The 20,909-nt window shown below is 39.2% G+C and overlaps 1 protein-coding gene across 2 annotated transcripts in view; it reads right to left on the bottom strand.

Annotated features, from left to right (window-relative positions):
* Positions 1 to 20,909, bottom strand: part of BANP (BTG3 associated nuclear protein) — a 153,239-nt gene that overhangs the window by 111,857 nt on the left and 20,473 nt on the right. For both annotated transcript variants that reach the window (XM_064459735.1, XM_064459736.1), the window contains exons 5-6: positions 5,171 to 5,293; positions 4,233 to 4,408 (exon numbers count right to left, since the gene is read on the bottom strand). In XM_064459735.1, coding sequence (XP_064315805.1) covers positions 4,233 to 4,408; positions 5,171 to 5,293 — 299 coding nt within the window. The remainder of the gene's footprint in view (positions 1 to 4,232; positions 4,409 to 5,170; positions 5,294 to 20,909) is intronic.

The following is a 20,909-nucleotide window of genomic DNA, read 5'->3' as shown; positions in this document are numbered from 1 at the left end:
CATGCTATAACTCAGTGTTTGGTGGTTTCTTCTAGAAAACATTTCTGCTGAATCAGACGTGTTCATGTATTCAGGGAATAGCTGCTACACAGAAGACTTCAAAAACACGGGAAGGGCTGGGTACTTCACAGTTGTAAAAGCCACACTTCAGAAAGAAAACCTTTCTGGGAAAACCCAAAGGTGTACCTCCTGATGTAAACCCCTTCGCTGCCCTTCTGCCACAGTGCCCGAGTTACCCACATAGCTTTGGTACTTCAAATGACCGACAGGGAAAGGGAAAAGAGAGTAACCAGACCTGAGATTCATTTAGTGAAGTGCACCGAGGGTAAGGACAGCTTCACAGCTGCCAACGTAGCTCAATTTAATCAGAGGAGCTCTCCAAAAGCTCTTCCAAATCAGAACGTCTTAGCTAAGATTATAACTAAGATAATTATACAACAAAAAGACCCCTGGTTTGAAACAATGACACTTCGTTAAAGTAAGGACCCTTTTTAACAGCGTTAATGTATTGCGTTAAAAAAAAAGCATGGAGGAGATTTTTTTCCTAAATCTGAAAAATACAGAGAAAAGAGATGGGTGAGGATTAAGTCACGCCTGCCTTACAGACAACACTTGCAATTAACGTTTTTAGCATTGCTAGGAGCAGTTTAAATCACCAGAATAGAGCAGCTCTGACAGTGTTATGTGGTAGGTTGTATGTTTGCTGGTTTAAGACCTTTTTCCTGCTTTTCCACTTCTACTGAAATGCGAGCGCAGTAGTGGGTCACACCTGGGCTGCTTCATTCAGCACCTTGTTTCAGCACAGTAGAAAATGTGCTTATTTTTTCACCTAGGATTTAAATGAAGGCTCCAATCCAGATCTCCAGAAACTGATGATGCAAATTAATCAGTTTGAAGTTGATGTCCCCTCCCCATTTAAACACTCAGAGGATCACTGACATTTAATTCTTCCGAACAGTGTTTCTGGAGGAAGACATCATCTTAAAAGAGAAGTTTGATAAACCAGAATTTTGAGCTTTGGATCTTACTATTAAATCATCCTCCATTTGTAGAAAAGGGTTTTTTTACATCAAAAGCATGCGGTTCTAAACTTCACTACTGTTTATACACCCATAAGAAATGCTCTTCTCTAATTTCCCCAAAAGATCCACTTGGGCTGCAACAAGTAGAAAAGACACGCTCTAACGTACGCGTTCAAAACAGCAGATGAATCACTTTTGACAGTTATTAATATCTAAGGGGTAAAATTACAGGTTAAATGAAAAAACACTATTTTTCAGTTGGCTGAGTATGGGTGCACTTGCTATTTACTATGCCAAAAATCTGACATTAATAAAAACAGTAATGCACTTACTTACTAGTAAGCCTTCTAGCCTATTTTAATTTGATTTTACACTAGTAATTCAATACTGACCAATTCTGTTCTCACTGGATTTTACCTTCAGTTGTGCAAGATTGCTTCATGAACACCACTTTTAGAACTGCAGTCCAATGAATACTTCAGGTGTGGATATTTCTACCACCAACCCCATGTGAAAGGACATTTCCAAAGTGAAAATTGGGGGGGACGGGGTTGACAATCACAAAATTTCACAAAAAATCTGAGATTCAGTATCTCTAGATGCTTTCAGTTCATAAATACATCTTAAAGGCAACACTTTGCAGACTATTAACTGCATCCATAAAATGGATGAGCATTTTCAGTTTTCTGAAAAGTAAAGAATCAATGCTTACGCAAAGAAAAGAGAACGCGCCTTACTGCACATGCAAGAAGAGGAATATACGACTGGAGATGGAATAAAGTCAGTGTTCAATCGGCAAAAAGCCCACCCTTATTCTAGACCATTACTGGAACCGGGAGCTGGGCTCCACGCTGCTGTAGAGTTATTTTTCAGGATCAGAAAGGCAATAACACTAATATTTTTTAAACTACCATATGTGATGAAATGCTCTTTGAAAACAGCCAGCAGAGAGCAAACAATGCCTTTATATAAATCCATTAACTGAATTCTGAAAATATCCCCAGGTCAATGCCATATCCAAAGTCAGCTAAAGCCCAACTATAAACATGGTTTAGCTTTGCTTTCCAGACACAAGATGACAGATGGGAGTCACACTGAAAGCCTGACGTACACCACTCTCACCCCCTCATATTCTACAATCAATCCAGATTCCAACTCAAAGTCATTCAGAATTCCTTCACAGACGATGAAAGCAAGCTGATGGGCGCTGTAACTTTCGCCTTTTACTGCTGAAGAAAACAAGTCTGCACAACAGACCGATTATTCTTCATCACTTCCTTTATTAATAATTTAATTTCTGTGACATACTGCAGGCTAGTTTGCTTAGCATTCCTTCTGCGCAAGCGGTCCTCTCGTCTTCACGAGGGCAAGAAGAGGTAGATGTGGGGGATTACTAATCTGATTCTCAAAGCATTCATCAATCTCAGAGAGATTTTTAATGGATGAGTGTTCTAAAGGTCTGAAGAAAATCAGATCTGAAGACATTAATGGATTAGCTGTTTCTTCAGAATTTACATATACAACAATGGCATAAAAGGCCAACATCACATTTGTCCGTGCAAATCTGTGCCAGACAACCAAGTCAAAAAGGGCATTATACAACAAACACCCTCCTAATGTTAGAAACTTTGTTCCTGGCATAGCTGACACAGAGCTGTCTGAAATATTAACAGACTCCACTAAGAGTACGTTTTATACGTATTTTAGCATCAAAATATCAGCACTATCTGCAATCCGATCATTTTTTTGAGAGGAACTCCTCAGACAGTCTCAGTCTCCCTAATTTCCCATTGACTCAAAATGAAATACCCTTCAGAGGCAACTGTCTCACAACATACCAACAGGGCAGAACCTAAAAGCTCTTTATAATACGTATCTGTTGCATGAGTATCCATAAGAGTCAAAGAATTCCAGGTTCAGATGACTTAAAACAACATTTTCAGAAACAATCTTTGGTGCGTGCGACTTTCAGTAAACTGACTTCTGAAGTTTTCCAAGTATCAAAGTTTTAAAGCATCTCGTTGAATTGTTAGTTCTGAAATCTTCGAATGCACTCTTAAATACTCAGTTTCAGGCTATCTTGAACGAATCCTTACCACTAGCTGCATCTGAACCTGTTCACAGCCAACACGCTTTCACCAGTGGCTGGCGATCATGCAGAAGAAACTGAATCGTTAGAGTCGTCCTGTCTCAGCATTAGAGATCAAAAAGCCAATGCAATTTACCTCATAAGTACACAGGCCACCCCCTGAGTGCATTCTGCTGCAACAATTTCCTGAAGTAACTTATTCTTCTCTGGTGCATGAATGTAATATGAACTCTCACATCCAGTATAACACTTAAGTAGACGGTCAATGAACATGTTCTTAGAAGTAGTTAGGAAAATTATTAAATCAAAGCCTAGGATTCAAATTTCATCTGCAGTTAAACAAAATCACTGATACTTTCAAACTAATCATAAAACATAATTTATCACATTATTTCACCTAAAACTCAGTGTCCCTTGTATCATCGTTTGTGATTAAAATATAGCAACTAACGTGCATTTCGGTATTTCCAACCACGCAGAGTATCTTTACAAGGCTAATCTAAAATTCTTCCATTTCACTAAATTTGATTTCTGGGTTCAAGACCTAAAGAATTTTCAGAAAAATCTGACACTACACACTACCCTGTTCACAGCATGTTTTTAATATGAATTTCCTTATAAAAGTAGTTTACAGTTGCTAAAATAACTTTTACATTCATAAGAATTACACAAGTGGACTGGCATCATAAGGTACAGGAGGAGATGGACTAGTAGATATTATTTCCCACAGAAGTCATTTATTTTCCTGAAACAGTATTTCAGCTTGGTGATCGGAAATCCTGCAGGTTACATGCATTAATTTAAAATATAAAGCTATGGTGCTGTAGTGAGGCATACTTTAAGTTTTACAAGTAATTTTAATTAGCTGTTCTGCCTGTAAAACTAGTAAAAATGGGGGGGGGGGGGGGGGGCGGGAACCCCAACAAACAAAACAGAACAAAACAACCAAACCACCAAACAATTCATTGAGATTCATTCACTCCTCTCTGCCGCTCGCTGTGCTGCCTGACAATTCAAGGTTGGACCCATGATATGATCTCTGAAGCTTCCAGCCGAATCTTAGTTCACTCCACCACCACATTTTACTTTGCTCAAGTAGCCTTTTAGCTAGATCAGCATACCTTCGGAGTTCAGTGTAATAAGCGTGACGTTGTTGCCAATGCTTTGGCTTCCTAATTGTCCACTGTTGGAAACGGAGTCACTGGCCTCGGAGCCACTCTCGCCGTCTTCATTGTGGCTGTCGTCATGCCCTGGAACTTTCACCACTATGGTGTTCTGCCTGCGTCCAGGAACAGCACTACGGAAAAGAAAAGTAGGTAACTTTGGGAAAACACAATCCTTGAGCAGGAATAGCATCGTTATAAGGGAATAAAGAACACCAACTGACAAAATTAAATGTATCATAAAAGCATACTCCTTTAAACAAGCCAACTCCTGTTTGTAACTCAGCTATCCAGGAAAACAAAATAGAAGGAAAACAGCAGAAGAAATAAAATATTTTAGATGCACACATTCTAAATTCGCATCAACGGAAAAGTCTAGGCCCAGTGAGCAAACAAAAAAAGAATATTTAAATAATTTATAAAAACATTATTTAAGAACACTTTCGACCCAGAATCTCCAGTTCCACTTAATTTAAATTTGCTTTAGACAGTACAAATTCTAACAAGCCTTCCTGGGCTGCGGCATATTCCTTCTTCAGCTGGTTAAATACAGGATCTTGGCATGTTCCCAACTGTGCGTCCGTGTAAAAAAAATACATAGCTACGGGCACGCCTTTCAACCATCAGCTGCCAACTAACTCTGAACTAATCCCAGATCCTCCAAGGTGTTCTCCCCCATCAAGAGCGAAGCATTGCTCTGTACCTTTACTGCTGATACAAGGTTTTCCTAGGCAGAACTGTCAGCCTGATAAAATACTCAAGTACCGGTTCAATGCTTTTACCCCCCACTATTACCTAGAACATTCCTCATTTTGCACTTCAAATTGCTGCAGAGACTGCTATTGATCTGTCAAAGGAGGAAACGCAAGGGGAGGATGCCTGTAACTGCTACTAACTTGCTCAGGATATTTTCCAGAGAGTCCGCTGTTCTGCTCAATGGTTCTTCCTGCCCAACCATCTTGGCTACAATTGAATTCTGCCGGTCGTTGTTCAGTATTACTGTGGTCTGAGGGACAACACTACAAGACAAAAATCAGAGAAAAAAACAGAGTGTAAAGGAGCAAACCTTATAAATTATACATTAACACAGTCTTATGGTTTAAATAGTCTACTTAAAAACAGGGTCTGCCTCTAAGCCCAGCTCTTTCTCCCCGCATCGCGGTTATGTATCAAATGCTAAAGAGGTAATCCATCTAATTTGACATCTGTACCATTTCAAGTACTCAAAATTCTTTCAGAGGATGGATGGCTTCAATGGAATTATATAAAAGTCCACGACCCCTGGCAAAGTGATAAAGAATTCATCAACTCAAGATACACAGGAGGAAGTCTGCAAATCACAGCTCCAAAGAGCCACCAAATTCTTGCTTTGCGAAGTCCGAGATACTTCCAGAGATACTCAGAGATACTATAGCCAACTTACACAGTGATGCACCATTTTTCTAAGAGAGTTCCTAGAAAAAATAATGTAAAAGTATTTATTGCAAAATTGGATGATGAGCTTAGCTAAGCAGCATGTATTGTTTTCCCAGGCTGGGGGCACTGGGAGGGCAGGGAGATGAGAGTGGTACCAGGGGCACCAGAGCAGAAACAGACTGTAACTTTAAATAATGACAAGACTAAACTAGTTCTTTTGTGCATTTCACATACAAAAAAAAGTCTAAAACAAGCAAGGGAAAAGCATTCAGTGTGTGAGAACTCAAAGCCTTCTCTATCACGATGACAAAGCAGAAGGAAATAACTAGACAAGCGTTGCACAGGAAAACGTTCAAAGTCCACACTCCAATACAAAAGTAAATATGAAGTAAAAAATTGCCTCCAGCATGCAGTTTATAACTCAGCTTGGTTTCAGAGATTATTACCATTAATCGCACACCATTACTCAATCTCCTAAGGCATGGTTTTGATATTTAAGACTGTTTCCGCTGTGCTCATGGTAAACTCAAGGAGACAACTTAGAAGAAAATTTGTGGTTTAGTGTCTTCTTTCTCTTTGCTTCCCACAGTAAATAGTCCACTATTGTTTTTCCTGGTCCAACATCTCAAACATGACTGATAGTCGTTTATTTTTCCAACTGTATTCCTTGCCTAATTGCTGAAACACAAATTAAACAAGTCCGATGACAGCAACTCTGTTTATTTCAGCTGTAATACAGCGCCTGCTTGCTTGAATAATCATGGGCCTGCAGAAGACTAAGCACTACAATATCCACCGTTAAGACCTCAAGAAAAGATAAGAAACTGTCATAAGAGCTAACAATATGTGGATCTCAACTTTGGCAGAGATAAAACAGTTAACCACAGGTTCTATTGGATACAAAAAGCCCCAGGGCCTAACGCCCTACCTCCCTCTTACCGTAACTGCATCTGCCACTAGCAGCAAATGGGATTCCTCATGGACTGCCAACGATCTGTTGGATTGCAAACCTTGAGACGCTCTGGAAGATGTTTGTCTAATCAGAGACAAGCACAGTGTACTACAGCTTCTCAAGTGTATTTGGAGTTCGAATCGTATTAAGCAATAAAATGGGGGAGTTCTGTTAGGTTTTTTTAGTTGCTCTCTAGAGTATCAGCGTTTAGGATACTTTCACAGTACCGTTTCAAAATTTTCTCCATTATCAAGAGGTAAAAAACCCACACATTTCTTATTTTTAAAAAGAAACGGCAACTTCTATTTTCTCAATGCCAGCACTGCATATTTTAATAAAGCCACACCAAATATTTGATAAAATTCCAATCTGTGGCAATGTTGGCAGTTCCGCAGCCTAGCAATGTGTCTTCTCAGTGCATTTCCCAAATTGTCCAAATACCTACACTGGAAGTTTATACAGGCCAGTTTAAAATGTTCAAGGATTTTACACTTCCTTTTAGTCATTGTTCTTTATCATCATCTTTCTTGCAATCACTTCGGAACGCCTGTTTAAAATGTCACTTACCAAAGCTTATTTTTAATGAACACTCTGAATAATTAATTTCAGCTGTAGAGATAAAAGGCAATAAAATTACATTTATAAAGTCCCTAGGACTTTGCTCCTATTAAGTTTATATTTGAAAAAGAGTCTTAGTCTAAAATTTGACATAAAATAAGGAAGAGGTTAAGGGGGTTGCCCTCCCCCACCTTTTTTTTATAAGAATCTAGAATCTAGAGAGTGACCCGGATGGCACATAGCTAATTCAAGCAAATCTAGGATAAGGAGATGCTTTTATACAACCCACCAGCATGGATTTATCCTCTTGTCAATGCATAAATGCATGTTCAAGCTTGCTTACTTCAATGCATAAACATTTTTTTCAAATTTATCCCTAAACAAACACCCACAAAAACACTGGCTCTAAGAATTTACTTTTCCCAGTAAGTAGAGTGGATGATTGACAGGGAAAATCTACCTTCACAGTTGTTTTGGGAGGAGCCACTAACTAAACATACCATTTAACTGACAGGTATTTTCCGGGCTATACAGCGCAAAGGCAAAACCAGGCACCACATACAGGAGGAAAAGCTCTGTAACAGCCACAACTACCGCCCTATCGCCCATCAACTGTTTTACATTAGGACACGGGCTGTTATCGCGTCGTAAGGACTCAATCTGCAGAGCCCTTTGGAGGGCAGAGTCCCACAGGAAGCACAATGGTAGAGAAAGGCTAAAATGTGCTGTGTTGATCATTTCCAAAAGCTTAACTAATCTACAGCCACCAATTAACCTTTCTCTGGGATTAACTTGCCCAAGTCAGAACTTTACCTCTAGTTTGAAAATAACTGAATGAAGTTTCTTGTCTGTTCCCAGGAATCATTCGGGTTGGATAAAAGATTATTTCTGTGTTCCACATCTACTAACACAAAGACGCCAGTAAAACTCACTCAAACCTTTTTCAGTCTTAAAGGAGAAGGAATTTCTTACGTTTAATGCTTAACTCCTGTAGAATGATGCTTTCAAAAGCGGTCTGCATGAGGGGGATGAGGTAATCTCTCCATTCAGAACGTCACAGACATTAACCAAGGAACTACAGTTCTGGTCCATGTTCCACAATGACCAAGAACAGCTACAGAATTTGCTGACAAATTCTGACAATGAGGCATCATGAGGCAGAAATTTTTCAGAGCTGATGCTGTGAAACTTGAGCAGTTACTTATCTGGAAGAAGAAGAATATAACTACTGGGACCAACAGAAAAAGGTGGCATTATGCTTGGAAACGGAGGGTTTCACCGGCTTGTCTTAGACTCCAATTTGTACACAGGAGAAACTGATATCCACAAGGTTCCCTGCAGATACAGGAATCTGCTTCTCAGTAACTTCCCCGTGAGATGTGCTATTCTCTGTTTCCAGATTTATTTTAAAGAGACAACAATAAGAAATCTGCTGAACAGACACGGAATTAAACAAGGAATTCTATGTACAGTCAAAATATTGGGCCAACCTGACAAAATCCACCAGAGGAAATCATTAACAATACAGCCTAGTGCATCCTCATAGTGGCTTGTTCTGATTTCTTTTTTCAGTCTGTACATCTCATACTGAAGAGGAATCAACTTTAATCATTACTTATGTACTAAAATACAGAAACAAAAATCACGAAGGAGGAGGAGGAAAGCTTCTGATATTCACTCAGATCCCAAATGAAGCAATTCTTTCTACGAGTGCTGCCAGTACTATGCTCGCGGAGAAGATGGAAAGAAACTATTACGAGGGGTCGGGGCAGTGCTTCAGAAACCCAGCGCTGTTGCATCGGCTTCAGTACTTTCCATTTGTGTTCACATATTCCTTTCCCCATAAGCATTAGAACTTGGAGAGACTGGTTCTGTAATTTGCCTATTCTTGGACACAACTTAGTAAAAGATTTAAAACGCATGCGACCTACAGACGATATAGTATTTTTGGACTTTTTTTAAAATGCCGTTTACCGACTCATCTGTTAGAAATATTTTCATCTGTAATTTAAGAAATTAAACATACCAGATAATGATTTTCAAGTGACCATATTTAGCGTCTACTGGGTTTTTTTAATATAAAAGGAAGCCTACATTTTGCATAAGAAAATTGCTGCCAAAGGTAATTTTCAGTATGGAAACCGTGTGAGTCAGATATGATCATTAGTTCTAACAGTGGGGTTTTCATTGCCAATAACTTGTCAATCACACGGAACGCAGCCCACAACATAAAAGAACTTCTGGCAGTACCAAGATCATCGTATCTTCTCCTCTTCCCAGATGAGGTTTTAATTTTAAAAGAGAGAAGAATAAAGCAAAAGGAACTAACTGACTTTTCTATCTTCCACAGGGTACAAGATCAAAAGCGCTTCTCCAAATGGATTAAAATTACTTGTGGAAAAACTCAGACTGAAATTTTCAGACAAGAATTTATTATTTTTGTTTTCCTAGACACACTAAAATAGACCAGTTAACTAAATACTTATAGCAGTGCTCGACCAGTTAATGAAGAAGAGTCCTCTGTTTAAACCATTTCTGAGCCTCCCCTGCACACGTGAGCATCCACAAATAGGTAAATAAGAGCTCCAAGACAGAGCTTAGAGCCATTCAGCTGTCCACACCCAGGGGAACTGCTGGCTCCCACCGGTACAATACTCGGTGGCCGCTCCAACACCTACACAGGGTGTGTTGCTTATCGGGAAGGCTGGGCTCCTGATGGTCTCATTCTCCTCTTCCTCTAGTGTACGTAATAGAAAGAGATGCAGAAAGAGAGGAGATCAGGAAAGCAGGAGTTGGAGTTACTGCTGGCAGACTGCTTGTACTGAAGGTCTCCAGCCAAACACAGCCTTAAGGAAAGCAAGTCTGGGAAAGAGACCTTGAACTCTAGTATTTTCCAGTTTACTGCTGGAGACAAACATGAAGACTTAAATGTACAGCTTGTGCATGTCTGGGGCCTGTGGAGGAATATTACAATTAGCACTACCATGAAGAAAATCTCAATGTTTTTCAAATGATACAGAAAAATTCCATTTTAGAAGTGTGCTGGGGGGTTGGGTTTTTTTCTTTTTTTTATCTTTCACTAACACTTGTGTTCATCTGTAAGAACAGCCACTCCCTGGATCTTTTCATCGCTATTTAGGAAGGTGATGTTAAAATGCTCCTTCCTCTTGATCACCACCTGTTTCCTTTGCCTTCTGCACACACAGTTAAGATTCCCTATCCAAACAGGAATGAGAAAACTGACTTATGCATTTACACTATGGTATACATGAACAAAACCACAAACCGGCAAAGCATACACAAAATTACACTGGATTTATGCCAAATAAATGAATGCTGCTCCTCATCTCCCAGGAGAGAGCAAAACTCACCAACAACCAAACCATTCACCGAGGTGAAGACCCACGGGACACCTGCTGTAGGAGAGCTGTATGGGCACTGGAACGGTTAAAGTTTTAACGTCCCTAAATGCTGCGTTTGCCTAGTCACAGCCAATTGCCAGAAAAGCAGCAGCGTTATCCATCATTTGCAGTTAGAGTTCAGTCATCAAAAATTATCTTTGGATTCTTTGCATCTGGAACATCGCATAGAGGCAGACTTTATAAAGACAGCACTAACGATTAGGTCCTGTAACAAGACAAGCCAAAGTACACCAGCCATCACTGGAGGGAGATTCATGGATCTGAAAACTGAGAAAGCTGTAATCAATTTATAATAAAGATAAAGCAAATGCAGCATTTATCAAAACATACTGTTAACAGCTTAAGAACATTTAACAAATTTTCAGCTCAAGTAAGGGCGGGCCAGACATTCTGCACGTTACAAAATACATCTCGATAGAGTTTATTGTACTCAGCCTTACCTACAGAGAGAGCCTCTGAATTGGCTGACAATCAGAAAGGCATGAATTACTAGCTTTAAGACCAATTTTATCAACCAATTTTAAAAGCTGTTAATCTGTTGTAGATTATTCTGCTCTGAGAAAAGCGAAACGCACCTGTAAAATCAAGGGTAATCATTCATAAATGACAACACCCATTTCCAACTAGCTCACCAACAGCCAGATAACACTACAAGTGATCCAAAGAACCCATCACTTAAAGTCAGGCTTGTTACTTCAGGGATTTTACAACACCTGGATGGGTACACAAGCAACTTCATACCCTGGGGTTTTCTTAAAAAAAACAAAACAAAACCACAACCAATTTATCCTTTTTTGAACACAACTGAAACTCCATAAAAGTTACATGCACAGAGAAACACCGTCTCCAAAGAACCTTTTGGCCTAAGCAGGCACCCAAAAGCAGCAAACACCAGTATGTCCAGATCATGTGCAAGCGACATAACTAGGATTGAAAAATACTGTAACAGAAGTGGCATTAATATTAGTCTTCTATTTTTCATTATGGACAAGGAAAGGACAGGTCACAACTTATAATTAACAGGTTAATACAAGCCTCTTTAAAGATAAATGCACTCATAAAAATATAACAGCAAAGATATATTTTTTTTCAGACAGCATAGAAAGAAATTTACAGTTGTTACCCCTCCTTGAGCCTTAACTTCCTGAGCTCAATTAGTAGTACTGCAGCCTACTGGAGAGTGTATTAAACATGAAATGAGAAAGCCTGAGCTAAGGGAAGGACAGTCATCCTCCATAACAAAATATGTAGGCTTGACTGATCTTGAACAGTCACAATAAATTGTCTACTGCAGCCTTAGCACTAAAATAAAAATTGCCATGTGTTTAGAAACAAAAGTAAAGACTGAGTCCTTTATTATACAATTAGCTACTTCTAGATTTATTTTCCAAATTTCCTTACAAATTCTAGTATCTGATATCAGCCTGACTGATGTGGCATTAGAAGTTTGGGGGTGAAGGAAGCAGCGTTATACACTGGCTTTCAAGACACTAGTTACAGTAACTGAAGCCTTGATGGTCACCAGACAACAAGCTGCAAATAAACACGATAGGTTTCTGCGAACAGAACTCAAACACACAGCTCTTACAGAGCCAGTTTGTAAATAATTTCCATCACATATGTCTGTTTCTCTCGCTTTTCACGGTTACCTGACCAGTTACGTACACTTGCCACCATGCACACGCCTCTACAGAGAGGCCAAAGATGCGGCTATTCTGAGAGCTGGTACTGAATCTTTAATGTCCATATACCATTCCATGAAGGGACGTTAAAGGAACCCCACTCTTCACTCAGAACACAATTTCAAGAGTTATTAGGAGCAGATTTCCTGTCTCACACTCCACCCTTCAATATGGAACAAAGAGATTGAGCTAAAGATACGCAAAAATGTACAGTTCCACAAAAGGGAAAAATTCTGTTTGGAAAGACTTCCAGATTCCAAACAGTGTGTTTTTTATGTTTGGAAATGTATCAGTTAAATAGCATCTGCTGCCAAATAAAGCAGATGGAAGACTGGCTCTTTGCCATCTTACCAACCTTGCCGAGACCTTGCTAGATGTTAGGCTGTTTCATCCTCTCAAAGCTCTGAATCCATCTACAGCTCTTTTCCACCTTGCTTAAAGTAAAACTAGGACTCTCCAAAAACACTGTAGATTATTTCTTTTAAAACTGTACTACTATGTATCATTTCCCGTAAGTAGCGAGGCCAGTTGGTTTTGCAACTTTTAAAAATAGCATTACTGGTAATTCAATCTGCTGTAAACCTGTACGCAAATGATTTTGAAACACAACTTAAATTTCTGTCATTTCCAAAGAAAGACGAAAACTTGCCCCCATTAATCACAAACTGGTTAGCTGCGCTCCATTCATTCGTCGCCTTGTACTCGCGGAATTAAACACCCCAACTTACAGGAAAAGTTTTCAGGGAGTGCTCTTACTGCTGGGTTTTCAAACTCCCAAGCATCTCCAGAGACTGTAACATTATTTAAATTCTAAAAACTGGAATCCAAATGAATACATAAAGCTTTTCTGCCCCCTTCTGTTTATTATATGCTTGATAAATTACTTCTTAAAATATGTAGCATGTAATATATGCTTCCACAAGCCGGTGCACTGCTTCAAATATATTAAGATTTTGAGTTGCACTAAAATATGATCCTAATAATCATTTTCATCCACTTTACAACATTCATGAGGTAAAAACTGTCCACTTCCATTGAACACAATAATCCTTTTCAATTGTTTATTTAGGCAAAAGGAAAAGCATGAGCCACGTGAAGGCATTTGGCCTGAGCCACATTTCAAGTCATGCACCCTTTACATTTATTTCTTGAATGCAACAGCTGGCTACGCTCATGGAACCATAGAACTGAAGTAAATGTTCTGCTTCCCCCAGAATTCATTTAACATGACCTCACGGAATATGGCAAGGGGGTAGGTCAGCCCACATTTTGCTACTATAATGGGGTTTAAATGTTCTTAGACACTAATTCCACTAGTAAATGTTCCCCTAACCTGTGTATAAAACTCAAAGCCTTTTCGATCCCCATGTACACCTCTCCCATTCTCAGATACCCTTACGATTAAAGGAGGTTGATTTCTAAAATGGCTTGGCACAAGGGGCAAATTCTGTGCGTGTTCAGTTGCCTCGTTTCTCAGCTTAACTACTGTCGAGTGCAACGTATTGCACCACAAGGGACTTCACACAACCGCATTTCTGCTTTTGGTGCCATAGCTTTCACGTAAGGTTTTGCTTTCCAAAATGAAAATAAAAGGATTCACTAAAGGTCTCGGGTGCAGAACAAAGTTCCTGTGTATTAGCTAGGTGCGAATAACCAAACTTCACCCACGGGTGAATCAGAGCAAGTACAAATTACTTTCCATGCTTTACACCTCCTAATTGAAAGCATTTCACATTTGTCATGGACTACAAGTAACAACCAGGGAAACTCACTGTATGATTACCTGGCAGACAGTAAAATATTAAGACTGGTAACACATCGACAAGACCAAAGCCTTTGTCTAAAACTTGAAGTCTTAGGTAATACACTTCCTTCATTTTCAGTGTACATTGCTTGAAGTCTTAAATAAAATGCTAGCTAAGATTTCCAAATTTTATCTTTCTAGAAGATTATTTCTAGTGTTTTAAGCCTCACAGGGACATTTTAAACACTACCACCACAATCAAAACGATCCAAGCCACACATTTTGCATCCATTGCTCAAACATAATTTATCAGCTGCTACTTGCTAGGCTCTCATTTGAATCACTGGACTATTATAAATGATATTTCGTCAGAAACCATTAACTTAAGAAAAATTGGACTTGAGAGAATGAATCAACACAGTTCAAATCTTGGTCAGTTTGAACAGTTTAACAGATTAAGTTCCACCCCATACATGCATGAATTATTGAACTCTCCAAAACACAGATGAAACGTTGGTATTAAAGTGTTGTTTTAATTCCATAACTGACCTCGCACTCTCAACCTAAATGCTATCTGGAAATTATACATTGTTTCTGAATTTATCAAATCCCAACAACAAATTACTAAACACTTGGCTGCTCAATATCTTAGTGCAACAATAATGGAATGCAAAATTCCAATGAGAACACCGCTGTACAAGCTTCTTAAATCCAAGATGCCATTTCTCCTTAGTCCTGTGTGAATTTTAACTCCCAATAGTGAAGGGAGTAAATGTAAAATCTGCACAAAACAATGGTTTGTAACAAAAAAAATCTTCACTTGCTGATAGTCTGTAACAAAAACTCCAGACAGACAACCAACAGGGCAAGCTTAATTTCAAAATATCTAAGTCTCCAATATAAATGTCCAAAGCAAGAATTACCACTGTTTGAGCACTGCCCTTACAGGATACAGCAAACAACAATAAAAATCAGTCATGACAGCTCTTAAGCTATTTTCAATATAATATAAAGCTGTATTGATCCTAAACATACTGAATCCCTTAATTCGTAGCAGGTACTTCTACATGAAGTGCATGTTTCAATGCAGGTTAAAAAGACATGTAAATCAGTATTCTTACAGGACCAGAATCAATCTCAAGATGTTGAGGCTGACAAGCTCTTATGACAATTAGGAAACTTTGGAAAGTATTGTCGTGTTTTCCAAGGAAACAAAGATGTCAAGGGTCGTTTGTTTGGGTTTTTTCCATACCGAAGTCAAAGAAACTAACACTCTGCAGCCCTAGATAAAGAAAGAGGGGCTGACACCTAACCAAAGAATTCTCTTATTTGATTAGTTCAGTTTCATAAACTGAATTTTTAAATGCAAGACAGAACTGTAATTTTCAGATAAACATCTCTGCTCCACCTCAAGAAGGTATTTGAGTTTTTCATCTGTCCACTTATATATTTGAAGCCACAACAACTCTTCCAGACTAAAATACCGCTGGCATTATAGGGTGACAGTAGCTAACTTCCTTCATTTAGGAAAACCATATAGAACACTTCACACATTCAACTTGAAAACTAGAGTGAGTGTGCCTGTGTGTGGCTTTGTGTGTGTGTTTATATACAAATGCATGTGTAAGAAAGCCCTTTACCACCAATTTGCTGTAAGGATTTTAAAAAAAAAACTAATGGCAGATAGTAGAACTGAAAACAGAGGCCCCAAAAGGCCTGAAAAATAACAGCATTGTGGACCAATCAATGTAATCACGAATGGCAGTTCCAATTCTGACTCCCTCAGTCAAACTTCCACTTCACCAGAAATTTTGTATCTAAATATCAAAGTTTTGCTTATATTTATGTGCTCTTTAAAAAAACATGAGATTCTAAACAAAAACTTTAAATTCATAAGAAGGCAGAAAATCCCCTAAAGTCATGACATTTTAATTATGATCTTTACTTTGTGTTAATATTGCCTTTGTCCCCTAATTGTGAGCGGACCTGAAATGACCATGGTGAAAATAGATCGCAGACATTTGTGCCATTTTCCTTCAACCCCTTCCATGCCCAGACATAAACAGACTGGACTTGCTCATGAAAGAGCTATTCACACGAGGGCAGCACAATCATCCTCAATCCTTCATGAAACAAGCCCATTAATTTTAAACAGAACTCTTACTGGCTGAAGCCACAGACCCTACACTTGAACTGGTAATTTAAAATAAATGTTTGCACACACTACCATTGACTGATGACAGAAAGTGACAGGGAAACGTTAATTTATTGATACCACAAGGTCCAGTCCAAAACAATGACAGAAGTTCATCTGTGTTTTTGTCAGCCACTCCCAGACTCAAAGGTTTGCTCTACAGACGCTGCTGGATGAGGCCCCAGAAAGAGACTCTAACATAAGATACGCTGAAGGATAAATAAGCCTGGCTCGCTTATAGAACATGACAAGAACTGCAGAAAGCCTAACGAACTCCAACACTTCTCCAAATAAAGCCTTTATAACACATTCTGATTAACACCCCAAATCACTGACTATAATTTCAAGGCATTATCCGTAACACTCGCTCCCTCCCACCCCCCAAAACACGGCTTAATTTTACATCTTTCGCTGAGCTGCCTGCTGAGTTGTCTTGAGGACTGAATCTGCTTCCAGGGAAATATTTTTTCAGGCCTAGAGCTCAGTGCATGAGATCAGGCTTACAGCAGGGAGGGTAATGTACCTGCAACTTGAAAATAAACCATATAGCCTATATCTTTCAGGGTACTATATGTCTCAATATATGCTTTGTTTCAAACTGGCTACTTAAAAAAATTCTTCCTGCAAATCGAGGGTCTTCAGACCTGAAGAGGGTGTATCTCCAGGGGGGGACAGTCAGCTCTTCAGTGAAAGTAACGATCCTGAAGGTTTACAATGTTCATTTATCACTCAAAAAAAAAAAAAACTACTTAAGAAAAATAGCTAAAAATTAAACTTGGATAATGGGTTTCATCACCAAATGAGTTATAGTATCAACTGCAGCAAATGTGGGAAAGAGGTTAACTATGTACACCAGAGACCCAACGGCCACTCTTTAGCGATAAGAACTGAAGAATTACTATTCTTTTTAAAAGCCTGGATTAGCATAGTAGGACAGTTTATTATAATCTATAAAAATCCTTCTGATAAAAATGCAAGAAAAATGAAAAAACTATTCAATACCTGATAACATGAAATTAGGTTGGTCAAGGGGCTTGGAACTCACAGAAAAAATATATATATATTAAAAACTAGCTATTCTGGTTTTTATACCAATGCCTTGATGACATTTCTTTAGGTTTGTTTGGGTTTTTTTTTCTACAGGCTTTATGCAGAAGCAACAAGTTTTGCTAAATCTAGAAGAACACTCAGCCTACAATTCTTTCCACCCCACATCCCCTTGCTTTACAACTTCATTTAACATCATCTCAGTTTTCAATTCTGCATTATTTGACTACAAAACCACATGTAAACAAAGAAACAATCACACACCAGAAACACAGATCTGGAACTTGGGAAATCTGGAGCCAAAAGGCTTGCCAACTGGCACACCGCAAACAAAGTGGATGAGCAAATCCTGTTCGTCAAAACCTATTACAAACACCCTGTTGATTAAACTTAGTGGTAAAACAAACATATTAATGAGTTACACCTACAAAAATAAAGCAAGTTCGTACAACCCATCTGGTACACAATGGCATCAAGCCTTCTCTTTCGCATGCAAAAAACTTGGTTTGTATCTTAAGACGAAAAAAAAGACCAACGTTGCCTTCTAAAAGTAGCAGATTGAACCCACCAACGCCACAATTAACCACAGACAATATCCAAAGCACCTCCACGTTAATAAGCTAACGCCCAACCCACTCAAGCCTTGTTCAAGGATACCATGTTAGGTCTCTGCACAGTAACTGAGTGCATTAAACTCTGCAATTCCATTTAACTCTCCAGTTCCCATTAAAGACAAAAATATATGCAATTCTATCCCTGCACTTCGCAATCAGGATCCTTAATCGGTTAGCCACAAGTGCATATGGGACAGAACCAGATGTATGTGGTCTGTACTTCAACTTTACCGTAACAAAGGCTCAAGGAAAATATCTGAACAAAAGGAAAACCCCGTTTACCTACAAATTCCTGTATTTCATCAGAAACACTTTTAAGTAGGAAGAAAATACCTATTTTAAATTTAAAGCTTCTCCAAAATTCATACGTTTTAAAAACTGCTCTCTGTTACATCTATTTACCCAAGAAAAATTTCCAAAATAACAGAGCAGGATTGTACAACAGAGTATTTGCAGAAAATACCCATGAAAACAAATGATGGAGGGTTCTGTGAAACCAAAACAAATTCCTATGTTATCTGAAGCAATCAACCTTAACCATTTATACTTGGGCTCACCCTCTCAGAAGAGTGACTAATGGAAAGATGTTGACAAAAATAACACAGTTTCTGGACTGAAATCTCTCAGACGAAATATTTTCTTCAAAACACGGATAAAAGATTTTAGACACGCTGTCACACCGCGCGTTCGTCAATTTATAAATCTCAAGACCTGGGCACATGCTAAATTTCAAACTTGTCGTTTGAGGCTGCCACACTGACAGGCCACCAGGCATTGTACCAATTCTCCTGTCCAAGAAACTTTCAGCAGCTACTGGAATTTTTGACCAGCATGGTACTTCATAAAGAAAAGAAATTAGAGGTTTTTAATAGCCGTACTGCCAGGAAATGGTGCAGACAGAGGAAGAGAGGCAATCACTTCCTGGATGGAAAAGCAGGGCTGTATTAACACTGCACAACGCCGGACAAAGCTCAGAACACCGGAACAATACACGCGCTCCCATTACTAATCGCTGACATTATTTTGCTCCTGTTCTTGGCTCTTTTCAAGCTCCATACAGTTCAGCATAAGTCTGTGAGATCTAAGGATCTTTGCCATCCATTCTACTAGTTCTGAAACCTTCTGACGGCCTTTCTTCTGAGAAAGAGATCTTAAAAACTCTATCAACGCTATGTCTTCGTAGGTAATCCTGATAACTACGTATCTTTAAGCAGCAGCCAGTAAACTTTGAGAAAATACTTGCCAAAACTCCTCTATTTTTCTCCCCCTCCTCAAGGAAAATTAGATTTAGCATCATGCCGCTTCTCCAGTCCCAGCTAATACTTTGCACTCTTATGACCAAATCTGAGAAAAAGGAAGAGTTCAGAGAGATGTTAAACACCCATTAAAATCTGAGGCTGGGGTAAGGACAGGCCCGAATGCTACACCCCACCAACGGGAACTCAGAAAGGTCTCATCCATTACCCCACAGCAGTCACATATGCTACTAGCATAGGAATAGCACAAGACTTCAAAATCCCACAGCAGGGAGCATCACGGACCATACAGGAAACACGAGGCTCATCCAGTGAAAAGGCAGAGGACATAGGACAAGAACCTGTACAAAATTGCACTCGCTCAGTTCTGATTTTCACGTGATGATTTATTGAAATACAACAGCTACAAGTCTTCCCATAGCGTTTACGGCCTATTGCTGCTTCCCCAAAAACAGTTTACATCTCACAAATTCGAAATTACTTCCTTTCAAAAGAAGTATTCTCCCGGTAGTTTTTGCTGTAGCTTAAACTTCTTACTTGGAGATCCAAAAGTTAGCCCTTAGCCTGTTGTTCCTCTGTATCTCAACTGTTCGTACAAATTATTCATTACACAGCACCACGTACCCTGTATTTTCTTCCTTATCTGCACTGCAATTAGCTGGTATATAATGAGGTACTGTAACAGCGGATCAGAGTAAACAATATGAACAGAAGAATCACAAACACAACACAGCTTTCAGGAAGATGTACTTATGCAAAATATCAAGAGCAGCAGACAGTAACTGCAATTTCTGAATACAACATTTCATGGTTTTCCAAGAAACATCAGCAAGCCTTCAAAAACCCCATATCCAGAAAAGGTTGTTGGAAGATTTCCATACCTATCATTCCTTGTGTGTTTAATAAAGAGACAGAAAGCAGAATGAGACTCTAAAATGCACTGCATTTCTGTCCTGGGAGCTGCTAATGTGGGGTGGTTCCTGATTTACTGCAAGTCTCCTCGAAAACTTCTGCTTCATTTCCCTAATAAGAATTTTTAAATCTTGGAAACAACAGTTTGGCACAAAAAAGGTATGAGTTATCCCAATAAATCAACCTGTTGTCTTTTCTACTAAACTTAACTTCTCATTGCACGTAAATCTGACAACCATTACAAAGCACGACTCCTGCCTTCCTCACGCAGCTATATGGACAGATGATACTTCATCACTCCGTCTTGTAAGCAGCCAACGCACAGAGCTGCCCACAGCATAAAATTCCACATCGTAGTCAAGGCAGGCCATACTGCACAGCTGTGAATTCACCTGGTACGCTGTAACTACACGATCCCACCACAAGATGACACAAAGGAAAGCTCCTCTGTCCAAGCTGTCCTTGTTTTCATCACATGATGATGACCCTGAGCCTACCTCAAACCGACAAGTCTTAGGAAATTTGTTTAATTTTAAAAGCACAGATAGCACAAAGCAATCAAACTGTGAATTCATAACCGCAGTTCATACACTTAGTGGGTGCACTGCCGTAAAACAAATTTTGATTATGTTAAATCTGCACCAGATTAACACAAGTAGCTAAATTACCAGGAAAACTGTACACAAAACTCACTATAGGGCGGAAGAGAAAAGAACACAAACCCTACGGTAGTTCTCGAAAAAAGCATGAGAGGCTGCTTTACTGGCAGCGTAGCACCATGTGGCTGACACGCTTTTGCTAACTGCAACGTTTCTCTCCGTGGCAAACCCGGCATTAC

This window comes from Phalacrocorax carbo, chromosome 8 (assembly GCF_963921805.1).
Source record: "Phalacrocorax carbo chromosome 8, bPhaCar2.1, whole genome shotgun sequence".
Lineage (NCBI taxonomy): Eukaryota > Metazoa > Chordata > Aves > Suliformes > Phalacrocoracidae > Phalacrocorax > Phalacrocorax carbo.
This window is presented reverse-complemented; position numbering and strand designations above follow the sequence as displayed.